General features: G+C 41.1%; 1 protein-coding gene across 1 annotated transcript; it reads right to left on the bottom strand.

Moving 5' to 3' along the window:
* Positions 1–1272: 1272 nt before the first annotated feature.
* rell2 (RELT like 2) lies at positions 1273–6726 on the bottom strand. Its single transcript, XM_069669370.1, has 6 exons — positions 6527–6726; positions 5051–5113; positions 4654–4717; positions 3241–3417; positions 2587–3148; positions 1273–1917 (listed from the first exon to the last, which is right to left on the bottom strand). The coding sequence occupies exons 1-6, from the start codon at positions 6723–6725 to the stop codon at positions 1273–1275; spliced, it is 1710 nt and encodes a 569-aa protein (XP_069525471.1). The 5' UTR covers position 6726.
* Between the last annotated feature and the right edge of the window lie 12999 nt (positions 6727–19725).

The following is a 19725-nucleotide window of genomic DNA, read 5'->3' as shown; positions in this document are numbered from 1 at the left end:
TTGATTTGCAATATTACCTTTTACTCGATCTGAAAGCCATGTAAATTACTTTAAAATATATATGGAGATGACACTTTTCACAATTTTAAAAGCTGCTAAGATTATTCTTTGGAAGCTTCATGTCCCTGTGGACTTTATTTCCCATACATGGCTCCAGCGTACTGCTTGATAAACTCAAACCCAGGCTCACTGCAGTTCATAAACTGTTTTTCAATTGATGGAATATTTCAAGCCTGAAAGACACAAAACTTTTTGTCTCAGTCGGCATGACTTCATTGTATAAGCTTATGACAATAATTTCATGCCTGACAGCCTTCAGGTCTTTCCAGCAGACAGCCTTTCTCTTTTGCCCAGGAGAACTTGCTCTGTCCCAAATGAATCCAGACGTCAATGCTGACTTCTTCTGACTTACGTATCATCCTGAAGTTGTCTTAAGTACGCAATGTCACATTGGAAACATCTGATTTTCATGAAACTTGGGTAGGGTTCAGTATGGGCCAAGGAGGAACCCATGCAAGACTCTCATACAAGCAACTAATAACAGACACACTCATGAACAAGCCACAAAAGGGGATCTGAATCACCAACGAAGGACTGACCAGATAGCATTCCTTTGGTTTTAGAAAGATATTAGGATGTTGATAGATTCCACTCCTGTTTATTGTTCTGCACCTAAACATCAAGTCAATTTCCTTGTATGTGTAAACCTACTTGGCAATAAACTTGAGTCTCATTCTGAAATGCTCTCGAGCTGGTCAAGCCAAAACCTTATGACCCGTGTAATACCAGCATTTCTTTGAAAAGCTTCTTGTTACCAAATGCTGGAATGGTGATCTATGGTGACGATAGAACATTATCCTCAAAACATACGTATGTTAACATGTCATGTCTCGATATTGAGGTTAGCATTCAGTTCAAACCACAGCTTTGCGCAAGTACAGCCCCATAGAGCTGTAAGCACAGTTGTATACTCTTTGGGAGCCAATGTGAAAGTACCCAAAGACATTAAAAATTCTAAAACACAAAAGCATCCTTTGCAAAATTATAATCCAGGATGTAAAGTGTGCGCAGTGTACAGCATATCATCCTTTTAGTATAGAAGAGACAAAGTCAGGCCGGTCCAGTCCTGCTGTGACATATTCAGTGCCGTGGTTAAATGATTAAAGGCAGGTTTATAATTGCTTAATTGTATTATTACGACATGTCCTTCGCTATAGTCAGCTAAATGGTGCCATTGAACCCTTCACCATCCAAGATATGAGACTCCAAAACTCAGTCCTGTTTGGACCCGATGTTCAACATCTTCTCCTCCGCACTCTGCACTTCTTGCTCCTGAGTCACTTTGCAGTCCCTTATATCTTCCATCTCCACCATATCATCCTTCTCTTGGCTCACCGCTAGCATTTCCTCTGCTCCAGAAGTCTCTCCACTTTGTTTTTCAGGTTGTCCGACACCTGAAATATAAACCTCTCTTTCTCGATCAACTGCTGGACTAATTTTCTGTTTTTCTGGTTCAACCCCAGTTTCAGAAGGGCCTCCTCCCTGGTCTTTTGTTGAAGTAGAGGATTCTTCCTTCTTTGCCATGGTGACAACAGAAAACTCTCTCTTGCTGTCAGGCCTGGCTTTGACAATGGTCACACTACTTATTCTGCTCCCTATGGGGGAGGAGGACACTGGACTGGATGGCGACAGAAGCAAACTGCTCGGTCTGTCTTCAGAAAGTTGATCAGAGGGGGGGAAATGGGCAGGTTCTTTGGAATATCCTTCAACTGGTGAAGGTTTAGCTGCTTTGAGAATCCCAGTCTTTTCTTCTGTCCTTGGGATTCTGGCTCCTTCTATCTCTTGTTCCTTCATAGACAGTGGGCTTGAAACACTATCTCCTTTGGTCAAAGACCTTACTGATGCCACGCTTCCTGACTTCAAAGTCAGACAAGGTGAATGTTCAAAGGACTGCTCAGCAGGAGAAGAGGGGGTTTGTGGTGAAAATGACATGGTGTCAAGTTTGAGGCCAGCCGTGAATCCAGGTGAAGGAGTTTGGGCTTGTAATGGACTAGTGCTTATTCCAAAGGATGAGGATGGAATAGGGGATTGGCTAGACATTACTCTGCCTGGTGGGAGTTTGGGACTTGGAGTGAGGGCAGGGGAAAAGCCAGTTTTTGTAGCCTCTGATCTATTTCTTGGACTTAATCCGGGGCTTGGAGTAATCGCCAGGGGTGAGGTAGGTGTTTTTAAAGAAGAAACTGAAGATTGGGTCCTAATTGGGTATGAAGACGGAGGGGATGATCCTAAGCTTATTAAAGCTAGGTTAGCACCAAAGCCTGTTTCCAGATCCGGGCTGGAGCTTCTGTCAGGGGGAGTTTGGGTAACTGGATAATCTGTGCTAGAATAGGGATCCGGTTGGTCTGTATGAATCAAGGATCCATACAAGGGGGCGATGGGTGTAGAGGTCTGTAAAGGCCCAGGATCATATCCCTCTTCATTTATTAACACCCTGTCCTCAACATCTCTTGTCTTAAAGGTCTGTCCAGACAAAGCAGGAGATATAACAGGAAGCGAGCTTGGGGCTGAAGCTGCTGTACTCCCAACCTTGATCCCAAGGTTCATACCACTTTCAGGAGACGGTCCATGTTTAGAGCCATCCTTAGGAGCCGTACTAGAGTTATGGTCCTGATTCTTACTTAGGGAAGAAGGAGAAACAACAGAACCTGAAGTTTTAGCCACACGTTGGGGTGAAGCAGGCATTAGATTCTTTGAGGGCTCAGGTTTGATACCAGGTTTAACACCACGTTCAGAGGGAACTTCAATGTTCTCTGAGTGCAACAGTTCCTCCAGCACTACAGGTTGCTGCTGAATAGCAAATCTAACACCTCCGGTCTCCCTACCTGTCCCGTCTCCTGCTTTAACAGCAACTGGGTCGCTGGTCCGCCTTAGCCCGAATATGGTTAAACTCTTCCTGCGTTTTCCCACATTCGGAGCTACCCCATTGGTGTTCTCTGAAGGCGGTCGGACATCCTTGAACATGCTTCTTAAATTGTACACGCCCTCCTTCCGCTCATCGCTATCCTGGGATTGGTCCAGCTGGTCCCCTGAAGTGACCAATGGATTAGGACCTCCATGGAGCTTCTTATCAGTGTGAGTAACTCGGAATCTGAAAGGATAGTGATACAATCAGGGTGAATGGTTCTGCTACTCTATCCCAGCATGCAGAATTGCAACAGTGGTGTAATTATGTTTTGTTACCTGCCAACAGAGAAGACAGTTTGCTCTCCAGGTCTTTGTTTGGAGCGTGGAGTTCGGCTTTGTCGTCGGCCCTTTTTAGATCGGACCTGGGCACAGAGGTGGCAGGAGTTGTGGTCGGTGCCTGAGTGGACTGTGTGGTGATGGGGAGGAACACCACCAATGGACTCCTTACGCAACCTGGACATCAACAATATTATTGTTACTATCCTGAAAATTGTTCTAGTTATAGTAGCATGTGTATAGTATGTAGTGTGTGAAATGTAAATCAACTTTATGGTTGTAACATTCTCCGGCCAATATTATGGGGCTCCCTGTGTAGCTAGGGTTACTGATATTGGGTATCTTGAACAAGACTTCCTCTTCTGTCCATTGGTCAGTGTTTACAGTCTGACTGGCAGCTTGAGTCACAAGAATAGTGTTGGAGTTGAGAGAAAAGGTCTCCAAAAAGATTATTTTTACTCATATGCAGATAAAGGTTTGTCGAGGTTAATAAAAAAGATGAATCAAGAGACAATTGCCGATGGGTTTCTGATAAGTTCTGCCTCTTTTGCTCTCAACAAGGACGGTTTTACTGCACAACCAAAACCTGCTCAAACATGACTGGTAAATACTACAAGGTCTAAAAACACAAACCAGGACTCTTACATCACAGAAAATCTTGTGTCTCTGTGGTATACAAGTAAAAGAATTTAAATAAGCAAGGCAAATGCCACAATCAACAAGTGCCTAGTAGAGGACTATTGCTCTGCTAGATAATCATGGCAATAGTACTATACTGAAATGTACACTTACATTTTTGAAGGAAAAAATGGGAGAACACATCCCACTCCGGGTGTGTACTCTGTGTGTGATACTGGTTTAAGGGTCTAACCATGGATGTGATTAAAAACTTTTAATTTAAAAAAAAATGTATACAATGAGAACATCATTTTGGTCATTTTAAGCAATTCAGGAATGGTTTGTTTAGTTGATCGGACGATTTAATGGAATGATGGTAAGAAAAAAACATACAGGTCATCAGTTTGTAAAATTAAAATTGTTCAATAGACATTGTTTGAAGCAATGAAGCAGGCCAATACGCCCATGTGGGCCCTCCCTGGGTTGGATGGACATCAACTGTTATATTCTTCCCACATTGGCCCTGTATGGAGCCCATGAAAGGACCTTCATCCACACATATGGGGCCTCCATGGAAAATTGGTTGGCCAGTTTTGCCCCCCATAGGGTGTGTTGGCTGGGAACATGTGAAGTCCCTTGATTCTGGTTTATAATGTTTTTATATCACACAGTCGTCAGATGTGGGAAACCATTTAGTTATATAGCATGAAGGCTTTGTGACATGTGAAGTCGGCTGTTAATCGTTTTAAAGGGTTCCAGAATTTGTACACTTCAAACACATTGTTTCAAGCTTACCTGGGGTCATGACGCACACAGACATTGTGGTTTCCTATCATCTCATTGAAGGCCTCCATGTTCGCTACAAATGACAACAAAAAAAAACTCAGATTAGAGCACTTATTGAGCACCGTTACGTGGATTTTCTGATATGATTGCTCTAATGGGTGAGAAAAAAATTGCAGGTCGCGGAATATTTTTTTGCATGAAAATTGTCAAATGTAGGTGGGTTTAAAAAATATATCAACAGCTCTCATTTAGAAGTATTTCCATCATGTTTATCAACTGCCTAAATATTAAATCAGAATACAGTTTATCAAAGGAGAGTAAAATTAAGTAGATTAAAGTTGACACACTGTTCAGAAAAATAATATAATAATATATTATAATATAATATAAGAATAATATTTGTCACCTTCGTTTTCAATAATGCATTTGAGGATCTGCTCCACTGTATCCTGGTTCTCTTCATCATCGTCTGAAACACAACAAACTGATTAAACATTTGAATTATGGCAGTTGTACAAAAACACCATCCCAAACAGTGGGCCGTGTTATTGGGGTAAATCTACAGAATGACCGTTTTCATTGAGACAACTTATTTTGTAGAAAACTGCCCAATGAAAACAGCATTATAAAACCTGTTAATGTCTATCAGGTAGCTATCATGCCTTTTAGAGAACTCTGCTCTGCTCATCTTCTGCTGTCTTTAGTTTTCTATCTGAGCGTACGTGATTAGTAATACGAGTTCATAGAGAGTTTTGTGGATCAAATTGAGTGTATGTTTGATGTGTAATGATTGTGACTCAGACTTCAAAGATGACCACATAGGTTTGTGAGTGTTTGTGTATGTTTGTAGAAGTGTTGTGAGTGAAAGAAAGCAAGATTAAATAGAGAGGGAAGGGCATGAAAGGAATTGACAAGTTTTTCCTTTTAACATCACTTCTAAAGCAGCTCCTCTTTCTGCTCCCTCTCACAGCATTAATGCCTCTACTTCTACCATCAACTGTTCCTTATGAATCTTAAATGTGATTAAACATTCAACCAAAAAACAAATGACTAATGAATGAATAACTGCAAGATTACAAAATGTCTATATACTTTGTCTTTTATTTTAAGCCTACATCCATAAGTATTTTTATTTTAAGATGGACCAAGTCACTAAAATGTGTCATGTGAAAGGAGCCAGCCTTTAGACTTATCAACTTTTACAAATGCTTAGAATTAACAACGCTCATGTTCCTCTATTCATGTGGATATTTAGATATATGAGCTGTGTCCAAATTCAGGGGCTGCATCCTTCAAAGGACCTATGTGAAGGCCGATTGCGTCACAGCAGCGCGTCGAAGGCTCCTTCAGATGCGGCCGACAAATGTGTCCTCCTTTCCCCGGGTAACGTATCCTGAGATTCATTGAGGACCAATCCAAACAAATGGTAGACTCTGAAGAGGCTGTTTTAGCTCAATCGAATAGCTGCGATATTAAAAAACTAAAGGGGCATTGAAACTTCAACTTCTCTTTAAAATAGATTGTTTTTTTCACATTTTAGTGGCATTAGTTATGTAGCTAATTAGCCAGCTAGCTATCTGTCACTACAGCTGGTGACGCAAACAGGAAATCCTCCCGTCTCATTTCAGTTCGGCCTTAGCGTCTGCACAGGCTACGAATGACCTCCATAGACCGTGTCCTTCCAAGGCTATATCGGGATATCTCATGCATGCCACCCTCCCTGCCTGGTTATTACCCATGCTTTAAAAACTCTGTGGCCCCCATTTGACATGCAAACTCTCTGTTGAATTTGTATCTTCAAACCTAACCCCAATGCTACCCCTGAAAGTTTAGACTTAATACAGAAAACCTCTTTGAATTCTTGCAGCCTTTCTTAACTCACCGTCAGGAATTCCTCCCAGCTTCTCCTCCTCCTCCTCCTCCTCCTCCATGTCCCCGGTGCGGCAGCGGTAGCCCTTCTTCTTCAGCAGGTGACAGACAAGGAAGCCCAGCAATCCGGTGAGGAAGAAGAGGAAGACCACCACAAAGATCATGTAGGGCGGGGGGTTTTCCGCCACACCCGAGGCTTCTAATTCAGTCATAATGTAGGTTCAAACTGAGTCATGGAGAAAGAGAGAGGGAGGATAGATTTGATACCTTCAGCTTTCTGACTTTCAACCACTAAAGTGAGAAGATTTTGAGATCGTTTCAGTTTGTCCAAGCTGCTTTAAAATGGTAGGTAAATAAAACGAGACTCGCTTCAAATGAAGAATAGAAACGAGAATACAAAACATTTTTATGTCATGTTTTGTAATTGTTTCCTCTTTTGCTGTTAGATTACTGTTCTTGTTGTTTGGCTCTACTTAAAAACGTGATGTTACAGCCAGTTACATTACACAGCAGCTTATACCAACCAAATGATACAGACACATCATAATAATTGAGAAGAGGGAACACAAGAACAGACTTATAGTAACCAGATGGTGTTTTTGACTAAATTATAATACATGCTGCTTCTGTCGTTACAGGACGTTGAGGTTGCCGTAAATATGAAAAGAGTTTTACCAGAATAATGAGGAACATTTAAGCATCCTTAGTTGTTGTTACTTTAATAAAAGTTACCATCCTTCAACCCAAACCTTCTAGAGAAGCAGTACGCACAGGCTGGTTGATGGTTTAAATCATCTTGAAAACTTCTGTTGCAGACGGGTCGACATCAGGAGTCAGTCTGTGGGAAACAGAGGAAGAAAGAGATCCCAATCAGGTTATCAGACTCTCACCTATAAATCTATACGAGTGAGCTCTAACCTGTCATCTCTCTCTTTTCAGTCCAAGTTCACTGAAGAGAGGAGGAAAGAGAGGGAACGAGACAGAGGAAGTCTTTCTCGTGTTGCATTTTCAATAAAGTAATCCACAAGCCTTTTTCCAGCCATTTGACAAGAAAAGAAGCACAGGTTTCACTGATACCCTTTATCATTTTAAAAGCTAGACAGACAGACACACAGACAGACAGGTCTTTATTGTCACTGTTATAAAAACAACGAAAGGCAGTTTAGCAGCTCTTTGGTACAGACAAAACACAGCAATATTAAAGTGGACATATTTTAGCTATGCAATCAATTTTCTATTATTTAACGCATTTTTGAATCATGTTTGTGAAGTTTGTTTCATTTTAAAAATCGTATACATATTTTGATTTAATTATAATTCCTTCCTCTCCAACAAGCCCTTTTGTCATTCAAAGGTCAGACCTTAGCCACGATTGGCTGACAGTATTTGGAGTGACCGCGTAGCCCCACCGCGGCCACCGCACTGCACTGTCAGTCAGAAGTTGTAGAAAACATGGCTGCTCTATGATCGGTTATTCGGCCTTATATGTACGAGCCAGAATCACCAGGAGGTATCAGAATGTTAAGTTGAAATCTTGACAACGTCTTGGCTACAAGCTTGTGTAAGAAGGCAGCCTGAGGTGAACGATGGTGAATGACGATTGGCCGACTCAGGTAAAGCAAAGTTCTACATAGAAACCTGCAGCTGTTCTGAGCGGCCGTTTAAGAGGGGACCTTTTTGTAACTCGGAAAAACACGGAATTATGCAGTTTTCACTTTTTCACTGTGAACAATAAACACCTGAAAATGTGAAACCCATGAACATATGAGAATATTCATTCAAAAGATACGACCCCTTTAAGACAAAACGAAACACGCTACAAACATGCATGATGGGAAATTTGAACTCTTTACTTAAACGTTTTAGTTGCATATGCTTCACAAGACTGTCTTGTTGCATTTACTCTAATAAAATGTTGCAAAATAATCCTTATGAATAATAATCCTAATCTGAGTTGTTGTCTCCAGTGAAAATCCAGTGTTTACCCTGTAAACACATCCATGTGGTGTTCTTCATGTGCTACAAGACATGTCAGGGACAACATCAGCATCATCTCCGTGGCTGGGCCTGTCTGCTGCTAAACTGCAGTGTACCAAGGACAGGCTGAACAACACGTTTTCAGATTGGCAGGTTTGAGACGTCACAAACCTAAGGAGCCAATCCCATTAATGGACGGGGCGACGCTATGCATATCATTATGTGTAACCTATGGCAACCATTTGGGCGATGCGCGAGCCAGCTGTAACCGTCATTGTAATTTTTGCAAACTCACTGCTGACTATTAATGTTAACCTTACTACTAGAAGTTGGCACTTTACGATGGCAGAGACGTGTTTTGTTTTCAGCTGTAATTTTACGAAAGGAGAAACGTAGCTCATAGTGGGCGGGGCCTATGCTGATTCAGGAATTTTTAATGAGGGAGACGGAGGAGATGCCTTGGGAGAATTTTTAAGGTAATTAAATGTATTTCGCAGAAAAAACATATGAGACACTATATGTATTATTTTAAGCAGAGCGTTTTATATGTGTTAAAACACAACTGGAGCTGCTCTTTAAATTCTCAAAAACTCAAAACTCAAAAAAAGAGTTCACTTTTAGGTTTAAGTTTTATGTTGTTGTTTTTTTGTTTGTTTGCATATTATTCTTAGACCTGTAGGTGGGCCAAACTGCAGGGGAAAAAATCGAACATTAAACACCAATAATGAAAACAACAAAACAAGCAGAAGCAGATACCACATTAAGACAGAACCGTTCCTGAAGACATTTAGACACCTGAACTGGGTTTGAGCTTTAGCTTCATTTAACATCATGTTCTTTAAATTCCTTTCTTTTCTGTAGGCCTGCTTACTTCAAAACGTTTTATTTGAGTATCTTTGCTGCAGCTCTTATCTCTCCTTCAAATGCACGGGCCTTGCATATATAAAACAGTCACATCCTAACATCACTCTTTATACCTGATGGCTGAAAAACAGAAAGGTCTTACCATTCTCCTGCCTGCTTAAAGGAGACACATCCACCCGTGACCGTCATAATTTTGAGTGTGCTCTTAAAAAGAAGGAATAACTATAGAGATTTGGTTGAGTAGCCTAACGGTGTGTTGGATAACAAGCTACACCAGCTGATAATGTGAGCCCCTCCTGTTAAGAATGGGCTCCCCTTAGCTCCACCTTTTCTGCCAATCAGAGGAAGATGGAGGCTCAGCGAGTGTGTGAGAGAAGGAAAAGAGACACAGATAAAACAAGAGAACTTCATCGACCCTGTGTTAACATTGACATAAAGTATAAACATGCAGACGCCAATACATGTGTATGACAGATAAATAAATGTATATAATAATGTAGCAAACACACACAGAGTGACTATTGGTGAGCACACAGCAGCTTATCAGTGTGGTCCTCCTGCTGGCTTATCAACCATTAATGCCCCTCACACGCACACACACACACACACGCACACACACACACACACACACACTTATCAGCTCTTGTGCCTCTGACACGTTCTTGGTGGGTGGTTAAGCATCGATAGCTCATATCATTAACACTCACCACTAACAACAATTTCAACAGCTTACATTTACATTCATCTGACTGAAACATCGCTAATTTAATTTAATTTAATCAGCTGGCAAAGAATCCTCCTGAGTTATACCTCTTTCACACCAAAATGAGCGTGTTGACGCAGGTTTTTCAGACCCGGGAAGACCCACAAATAAATACAGATTGTCTCTCTTCCCACAGCCAGTGAAGTATACGCCTTTCTGTCTCTTTTCTGCTGCGTCACTGTCTGACGTCACAAAGGCGCCGGAAACAGCGTTAGTAAACAACAGTATGAACAAAGAACTTACATTATACTCTTGGTAAGCAGCATGGAGGCCAGTGAAGATGTTACGGTGGTTAGGTCTTTATTGTACCTACTACTCGTTCAGTCTGTTTATCAAACTCAGCACAGACAAATTTGGAACGATGTTCAAGCGCTGCTTGGACGGAGACGGGCGGCGGTTTTGTCATTTCCTGTTTTATTTTGAAAGTAACCCTTGTTTCAGATCACTTTACTTCCTGCCCCTGTGTTCCCCGCGTCTGGTGATTGTCTGGCCCCTCCCTAATCGGTTTCACCTGTCATTCCCTTCCTCATGTTTAAATAGTGGCGTCTCCCTTTGACCTGTGCCAGTTCGTACTTGTCTCTATGTCAGTCGACCCAGCATTTTCCGGAGGAGGTGTGGCCTCAAGAAGAAAAGGGGGAAACAAAGATATTAGTGTTGCACATAACACCTCCTCCCATAAATGGGTTGCCCTAAGGCAATCTATAAAGTGATAATATACAAAATCAACAAATTTCTACTTTTAAATAAGCAAAATAGATACATTTTCTCTTCTTTTTTTCACAGGATCATTCATGACCTTGAAAGAGAGTCAGCAGTTATGTTGTCCTTTCAATGGATATGCTTGATGTTGAGGTTAAACCCTTACAGGAACAGACTCCATCGCATCAGGTGATTGTTTGCGGTTTTTATCCTGCTGAGAGAAACCAGGGGGTTATGGTCGGTGAAGACCACTAGGGGCTGACTGGAGGACACATACACATCAAAATGAATCAGAGCAAGAATAAGGGCCAAAGCCTCTTTTTCAATTGTTGAGTAATGCTTCTGATGCACGTTGAACTTCTTTGAAAAATTAGCCAAGGAATGCTCAACACCTGACAAATCTTCTTGAAGAAGTGCAGCCCCAACACCAACGTCACTTGCATCAACAGCCAACTTAAAATGCCGATCAAACTCTGGGGCAGCAAGAACTGGAGCACTGGCCAGTAGAGCTTTTAAGTTCTCAAATGCTCAGCTCAGAACGAGAACTTGGAACACCAAAATTCAAAACAAAGATATTAGTGTTGCACATAACAGCTCCATGTTAAAATGTCCTACAGCCTGGTACAAAAACTGTGTTAGTCTCTATAGCTCATTTCTCTCTTCCTATTTCCACTAAAACAGTGGAAAGTTCCCAGCTTCTACAGCTTGCATGTTCTTATCTAACCCTGACACAAACCTTCACCTCGTCTTCACTCTGATGTTTTGACCTCGCTGCTGCTGTCATTTTCGCTCATTTCCTCGACATGTAACATCAGTGCTCAGGGTCCAGTCAGTGTTCAGAGATACGTTCTGCATTAACGTAACCCTGCCGCCACTGTCAGTCGAAGGAAAACTATTTCCTGTTTTCTTTGAGGGAGTAAGGGGTCACACACACACACACACACACACACACACACACACACACACACACACACACACACACACACACAAACAGCCATAAGGCAAAGCTGCTCACAAAAACACACAGCATGGTTGTCTCTTATTTTTGGACTTTATTCAGTTTTTCTCTGATTAAAAAGACTCTTCCTCAAACCCTCGAGAAACTGTTCATTGGCAGCCAGAAGTTAGAAATGGAGTGAGTCATGGCCAACACTGTTTTCATTTGTGCTGAAACTCAAGCAGGAACACTAACACATTTTCTACAGCGCCTACAAACCAAAGAAAAGAAACACATCAGAGGCTCAGCAGCAGCAGCAGCTGCAGTCGTCTATTCAACCACAGCACTACGGTACTAACCGACGATTTGAGCAGTCAGTGTGCACTGAAGTCTGAAGAAAGTACATTTTGATACGAAATCATTTCAGGTTTTCAAAGCTGTTTTGATTTAAACTGAGCTACGTGCTTTTAACGTTGTCCAGAGGAATCTTTGTAAATTAAGACTTAGTCAAAGTTTTTATCATTGTTTTTCACCGTTGGGTAACGTTACTTTTAAAAGTAACTTGTTACGTTACTGCGTTACCTGCTGAGAAAAGTAACACGTTAGATTACTTTTGTGTTATCAAAATTAAACCTCCTTTGCGACTTGTTACACATGTGTGTTATATTGTAGCCTGCTGTACCTCTACCTTTGAATGTATTGACTATACCGTAATTTCAAAGCCTCGTTTATGGCCCATAACCTGTAACTCTGCAGCCTAATAACAGGAACGACAGATGCAGTATAACCTCAGCTCTTTATTATGCTAACAATATGACACTGAACTGGGCAGAGGCATACAGTATTAGGCACAGCTGTTTCCATTACAACAATACAACATGGGCTCCTAGTCCCACCAGTGTTGTGGAGCTGTGTTTAGCTGCAGATGCTTCTTCACAGCTAACGAGCACTTATCCTCCAGACACAGCTTACATTTCACCATCATGTTGTTCTCGTCCCTTTCACCCAAACATTCAGAATAATGTGAATATTTACACAAAGTAAACGCTGTCCTCTCTGACATCTCGCTAGCTGAATTAGCTAGCTACACATGTTCACTGACACAGCTGTGTTTACCTTCTGCTGGTACGCAGCTACCTGCCAAGAAGGAGGAGAGAAACAGAAACAGAGCTTTGGGGATTTTGTGGCGACAAAAGTAAAATATTTATTTTGATTTATTTTCCAGTTACAGATTTTTTTCATGAAGAAGTAACTAAATAACTGATTACTTGGTCTGCAGAAGTAACACGTTACGTTAGTCATGACAACAAAAAGGTAACCCAAGTACTTGGATTACTTTGTAATGCGTTATCCCCAACACTACAATAGCTTTATCTCTGGTTTTTATTTTGTCTGAACTTATTTTTAATTTATTGATTTCTATCATTATATTGTTTTGACTGACTTAATTTTTCAATCTTTCAAAATTTGATCTGTTTCTGTTTTTCCAACTGTTTGTTCCCATGTGAAGCACTTTGGGCCGCATGTTTGTATTCAGATTCAGATTCAGATCAGCTTTATTGTCCCACAGAGGGAAATGTGTTCTGCAGCAGGAGCGTGCAGAATGAGTCAATACACAAGGACAACACTGACAGTGAATCAATTAATCTTGGACAAAATATATATAAACAGTGCTGTATGAATGAAGTAACAGCTGTAGGATCTGAGGGACTATTGCGTTAGCAGAAGACATAATCAATACTATGATTTGATGATTGATTTCTTTAGTTAGTAGGTCTTCTATTCTGCTAATACAACCCACTCACTGTACACTATCTCTTACCTTTGTGCTTCTAAATGGATATATTTGTTTTTTTTCTACACAGCTGATGTCTATGGATGGGAATATAAAGAATATATGAAAGATACAGATGCAGAATGAAACAGGTACGTCTGATGCTGAGAGGAAGACAGCTCAAGTATTTAAACTCACAGCTGAGAGAAGCAGAGAGATGACTCAGCATCATCATGACCTCGAGTGAATCGCCTCCCCGTGTGTGCGTGCTAGTGCTTTACGACTGCAGTGTGTTGCTCAGCATATCGTCTCAAATAAAGGAAGGTGAAGGATGGACAGGGGTGTGCATGTGCGTGTGTGTGAGCTCTGACATCACAGGGATCTATAATAGTTTTCCTGCGTCATGGCAGAGCAGAGAGAGGGTGGGGTTCCTGAGTTTTTAGCAACTATTGTGATGCAGTGAAACTACACAGGGAATTCAATTGGTCAAAGCTGATTCCACTGCACCATTCTCGTCATTATGAGTCAAGTTGTAACACAATATACATACGGAGCAAAATTCATGGTCAATGGTGCTATTGGATTTCATTGAATAATAGGTTGTTCCCTTCAGTTTGTCTGTCACCTCTGTGTGTTAGACAAAGGTTGATCTATGAATAGCTCCGTGGCTTTTAATGGGAAGGTGACGACACATTCCTGCAGACAAATTCTCCACAAATCAGGAGGACCGGTCCGTTTCTCACCTGTGATACTTCTGGTTCAGGCTCTTGCCACCTCGCCTAGACGAGGGGAGAGTCGCCTTAAATGTAACAAGTAGTAACGACTTCTATTGCTAAATAAATTCCATTATACAACAATTAGTTCCAACAAAGTAATCTGATTGGACAAGAGGCATTCCATTCGTGCTGATGTAGGAACAGCATCGCAGCGACTTTTTACGAAGTGTATCACTCCCCTCAGGAGTTATGAATACAGTTAATAAATGCTACACCAGTCTCTGTTTACATTGATCAAGCTGGTACCTCAGAACAACTGTTAACAGACTCCTATTTCAATGGATGCATGATAAATGGTTATGTAAAGATAAATAAGTAATATCACATGAGAGGGAGTGCCGTTGTACTGAATATAAGCACACCTGTGAATTGGTTGCAGGCCGGGTGATGTCTGTAAAGGTTCTCAGTCATTTATACTGCTTATCCTGTTCAGGGCCGCTGTGGGGGCTGGAGCCTATCTCAGCTGTCATTGGGCGAGAGGCAGGTTACACCCTGGACAGGTCGCCAGTCAATCACAGGGCTGACACACAGAAACAGACAACCTTTCACGCTCACACTCACACCTACGGACAATTTAGAGTCACCAATGAACCTAACGAGCATGTCTTTGGACTGTGGGAGGAAACCGGAGTACCCAGAGGGAGCCCACGCAAGCACAGGGAGAACATGCAAACTCTACACAGAAAGACCCGCTACTTCTGAACTGGGATTGTAACCAGGAACCTTCTACCTGTGAGGCGACAGAGTTAACCACTGCACCAGCGTGCAGCCCATTCAGGTCATTCAAAATGTAATCCAAAAAGATCCTGCCAGAACTGAAGAAACCTTTCGGATGAAAAGTCTTGAAAAACTTCAACCAAGCCCAGTTGCCTTTTGGATTAAACTTTGAAGCTGTGCTGATATTCAGTATAACAGCACGACCTTGAGTGTCATATTGCTTTTATACAACAGTTAAGCAGCATAAAGTAAAATGTAGTATCAACATATTATTGTGTTTTGTGTATCCTTCATTTAGCTACTTTGTATTATTTACATTTATATGTATGTTTTCGTATTAATTAAAATAAGAGTCTGCTGACAGTTGCTTTGATGGACTGTGTAATTGATCAGTGTAGACAAAGACCATCTGCTGAAAAGTTATTTAAAAGTATTCAGAACACCTGAGGCGGAGTGATACATGTATTGAAAAGTCCCAGTGCTCTTGTACTCTACTCTATTTCAGCACTCATGTAATGTCTCTTGTCCATTCAGATTGTGTTGTCAGAGCAAACTGTTGTTTGAATGTACATTATATAAAGATGCTGGTCTGTGGTAACGTGTAGACTTCTACAATGTAAACAGAGTGCGGGAAAAGTGTTGGAACTAGTTCTGTTGGTGGAGCCAAAGGAATGATTAAAAATAAACAAAAAATAATCCTTTGTTGGTTATTACTTTTTACAACTATATGCTGGTTGTAGAACTGTTGGATAAAAGAAGCAATATCACACTCGAGGTCGTGCTGTTGTACTGAATATCAACACGTCTGTGATTACCTTAAAGGTATAATAAGTAGTCATTTCCTGTAAAAATAAAATATAGACTTTTACAAATATAATATAATATAAATAATCACTTATGGGTCTCTATACATGTGTGTTGGTGAGTGTGTGTGCAGACCCTTGTGAGACCCTTCCCTCTGCATCTATTCTGTTGTTCTACTTTGCACGGGATGTTTTCAGGAGGGGCGCTTTTATGGTTCCCTGAGCCAATCACAGCGTACAGGTGAGTGTGGGAGTGGTTCAAATTAGCAACTGGGCCCCATTCAGACCGGCGAACATGGAGAAAGAGCGATGCAGAGTTGGCCTTCTTTCTGTTGGACAGGTAGGTGCCTCAAACAAGGACAAGCTAACCGGCAGTAAGCATGCTAGCGCAAAGGTAACCGTGATACATGTATTTACAGGGATACAGGGATCTATAATAGTTTTCCTGCGTCATAGCAGAGCAGAGAGAGGGTGGGGTTCCTGAGTTTTTAGCGGGCGGTTAGCATGCTAGCACAATGGTAACCGGCGGTTAGCATGCTAGCACAAAGGTAATCGTGATGCTGTCGGTGTTACTCGATGGGGTGGGCGTGTTCTTGCACGAGAGAGTGAGAGTGAGCTTCTGGTGACGAAGAGCCCAGGAGGAGGGGCCCAGTTTGAATGTGTTTCTGACAAAATGCAAGGAAAAATTCCTAAAAATCACCAGGATTCATCTTTTCAGCAGGGAATAGCGGTTTGAAATTAGGTGTGTGTAAAAATTAAGAGTTTTTTTTCAAAAATAAAATTATTTTTATGTCGTGGAGCTAAAATCCACACGGGTTGTCTGTATGTACGTAAGGACAGGAATGCGGCAGCTGGTACACCCAGAAGCTTTAAATAACATCATTATGTTTTATTTCATTATCTGATAACATCCTTCGTATGAACTCAACATAGAAACAGTCTTGACTGAAATACTGTTGATTTGTAATTACAACAATTAGTTAGATGCTGCGTTTTACTCATGTAACAACCTTAGCTCACGCTGTTATAACAGAGACACACAGCACTTTAATTGTAACATCACACAGCATCCACTTCTGAGTAAAATTCTCATGATTTGTTTTCTCTAATGAAAACTGTAAGTGGTTTATTATAGCCTAACACACACACAGTTAGGTATTTGCCTGAAAATATATCATATGTCAGTTAAAAAAATCTCTTAGTAAAAACAAAAAACGACTGTGGCGTCTCAACCCCAGAACACTCATCTGCTATAGAAACACCTTGGTCCATTATAAAACTCTCTTTCTCTTAGCCTCACTGTTTAATCACTGTGTGGCTGGTCTGAATGTCAGCCCATCTTTCCTGTGGGTTTCCACTGTCCAAAACTTGTGCAAATAAGTCCAGAAACAGCCCGAACAGTCCAACATCATGCATCTCAGTTTAACTGAAACACTAATCCACAAATCCACTTGCAAACAGAGGAAAATGTACATAATTTATCTCTTCATGGGGTTAGCAGCAGGGTTTTTCTGACACTTCAGGCAAAGGTGAAAATTCAGATGAGGACAAAATGTGTCTGTATGTACTTCTCTTCTCCCTACTTTATTCATGAGATCGTATATCATGTTCATGTCATCAGTGACAACACACAACAGGTAGGCTACTTGTACCCCTGGGGTTACCTCTACATTTGCCACAGGATATGCACTTGGAGTAGAATACACAGAAATTATGATTTTATTTTTTAAAAATCTATCAATTTATTAACTCAGCTGTAATGCGTAAACACTAATAAAATCATGCAGGAGTGCATGAAAACTAGCCAACAAGCTAGAACAGAAGTGTAAAGAGAAAAGTAATGTCTTAAAATAGTTGGTTAAAGTAACATAGAGTAAAATAATGGTTTAAAAAAATTAAATATTTGGCTGAAAATCGTTAAATTAGAATTAGAATTAGAATTTAATAGTTCAAATGTTTGGTTGAGAGTTAAAAAGTTTGAAATATTTGGCTAAAGTAGGGGTTACATTTTAACTTTGCTTTAGTCCACTATTTCAACTTTATGGTTACAATGATAAAATAGTTGAAAAAGATGAATTTATGGTTAAAAGTTAAAAATAGTTAACTAAAGTAATTGATAAACAATTGAAAAGGCAAGTCAAACTCCACACAGGTGAATTAATTAGTTGTCAGAGTAACAATTAGGCCTAACAATACTATGTTTCAAACAATAGTGTAATACATTTAGAAGATAATGAGGGTAGGCCTTTGAATGAAGCGATAGTTGAAGACATGGCAGGCAAAAAAGGTAAGAGAACGCCTGCCTTAGAGGAAATGGTAATGTTTGACTCTTTATTTGTAGATAGGAGGTTTGATGGGGAAGCAGTCCTTATAATAGCACACAACACTTTACAGCGGGGCACAGAAATAATCACAGAAGATCTCTGTGTATGACCTCTTTATAGCACTAGCATACATCTACATGAGTGCCATCTGATAAATATTTGACTAACTTCCTGTAGGAGGGCTGGGAACTCTACTCCACGAAGCACTGAAGCCGACCCTGGTCTACATTCCAGACGACAGTCATCCAAAGGAGCCAACAGTCTCCGGTCTAATCCCAGAAGAGTCCAAAAGAAAATCCACATCTTTATCCAGAGGTCATTAATGTTCCTATTTTGGTGTTTTACAATGGGAACCACCACAGAATTACGTCTAAGATCCTATTGGTCTAATTATTTATAGTCGTGCGTAAGGTTCCTCCTCTCTACGGTCCGGCGAATCACTCACACCAGACTTAATGCCAAAATGTTTTAACTTTCATTGGTTGTTCTTGTCAGCAGCTATCAAGCTCTTATAAAACACACGTACACTTAATCTCAATCACATTGCTCTGCTATTTAATTCGGCGCACACAAAATCCATCGATCATCTTTACTTTCTTTAAATGACCTTACCTTTAGCACGCTGTATGCAGATGGCCAAGCCAGTAGAGGATTCCTTCAGCGGGACACTTCGGTTTACACGCGAAACATTTGTAAAGTTTAAAACGCTACCTTAGTAGACATTGGTGAGTAAATCAAAGCCGAATTTTTCAGTTCACTCCAGCCATTCCTAAAATATCGCGATTGTTATTCTATCATGTAAGTTTACATTCCGAGAGGTCAGAACATCGAAGTCCGAGATTTTTCAACGGAGTTTGGCTTGTCATTTTTCATGCAGGATATATCACGTATACTATGCCAACACCTACAGTAACGCTGATTCACTGCATCATCCTCCCCACCCAGTCAATGACACCTAAACCACACCGTCATCGTCATCTCTGTGGGCACATTGCGACCACCCAAAGTGATAGGGTCCCTCTGCTGAGCACACACACAAACTCACCTTAAAAGCATCCTGAAGGTTAAATACGTATACTATGAGTCAGTACATTAAGACTACCGGCCACCTAAACACATCCAGCTGAGATATTCACCTTCAGTCAGGCAGAGTCGCAGCCCGGTCCTGTCCGGTGCTCCTGCGGGTGGGATGCGGTCCCATGGCTGCAGTTTACTCCGTGTCCTCTGGCCGGAGCGGGAGGATGCGACTGTCTGCTGAGGAGGGCAGAATGACAGGAAGCTGGGAGGCATCTGTCTGTCTGCACCATAGGCTACCCCTGCTGCAAGTTTGAATCTAACCTTCGTTTATTCGGAGAGTCAGCTGGGCTCCACGCAGCCTCACATTCACCGAAACATGCCGCACACGTCTGTTTTATTTATAGGCTTCACCCTCCACCCAGCCAAGTATCCAGCACACAAAGTATTTTACAATGCATGAAACTATATTGGGTTCAAATACAACAATTAAAATAATCATTTAGTTTTATGTTAATCAGCTAAATTAATAAATTGACTAATTGTTTTAGAAAAATGTGAGCC

The sequence above is a fragment of the Semicossyphus pulcher genome, unplaced genomic scaffold (genome assembly GCF_022749685.1).
Source record: "Semicossyphus pulcher isolate SPU_LCO1_2020_fin unplaced genomic scaffold, fSemPul1.0.p SCAF_2, whole genome shotgun sequence".
Taxonomy (NCBI): domain Eukaryota; kingdom Metazoa; phylum Chordata; class Actinopteri; order Labriformes; family Labridae; genus Semicossyphus; species Semicossyphus pulcher.
Note: the sequence above shows the minus strand (reverse complement) of the source record. Positions and strands in the feature narration are given on the sequence as shown.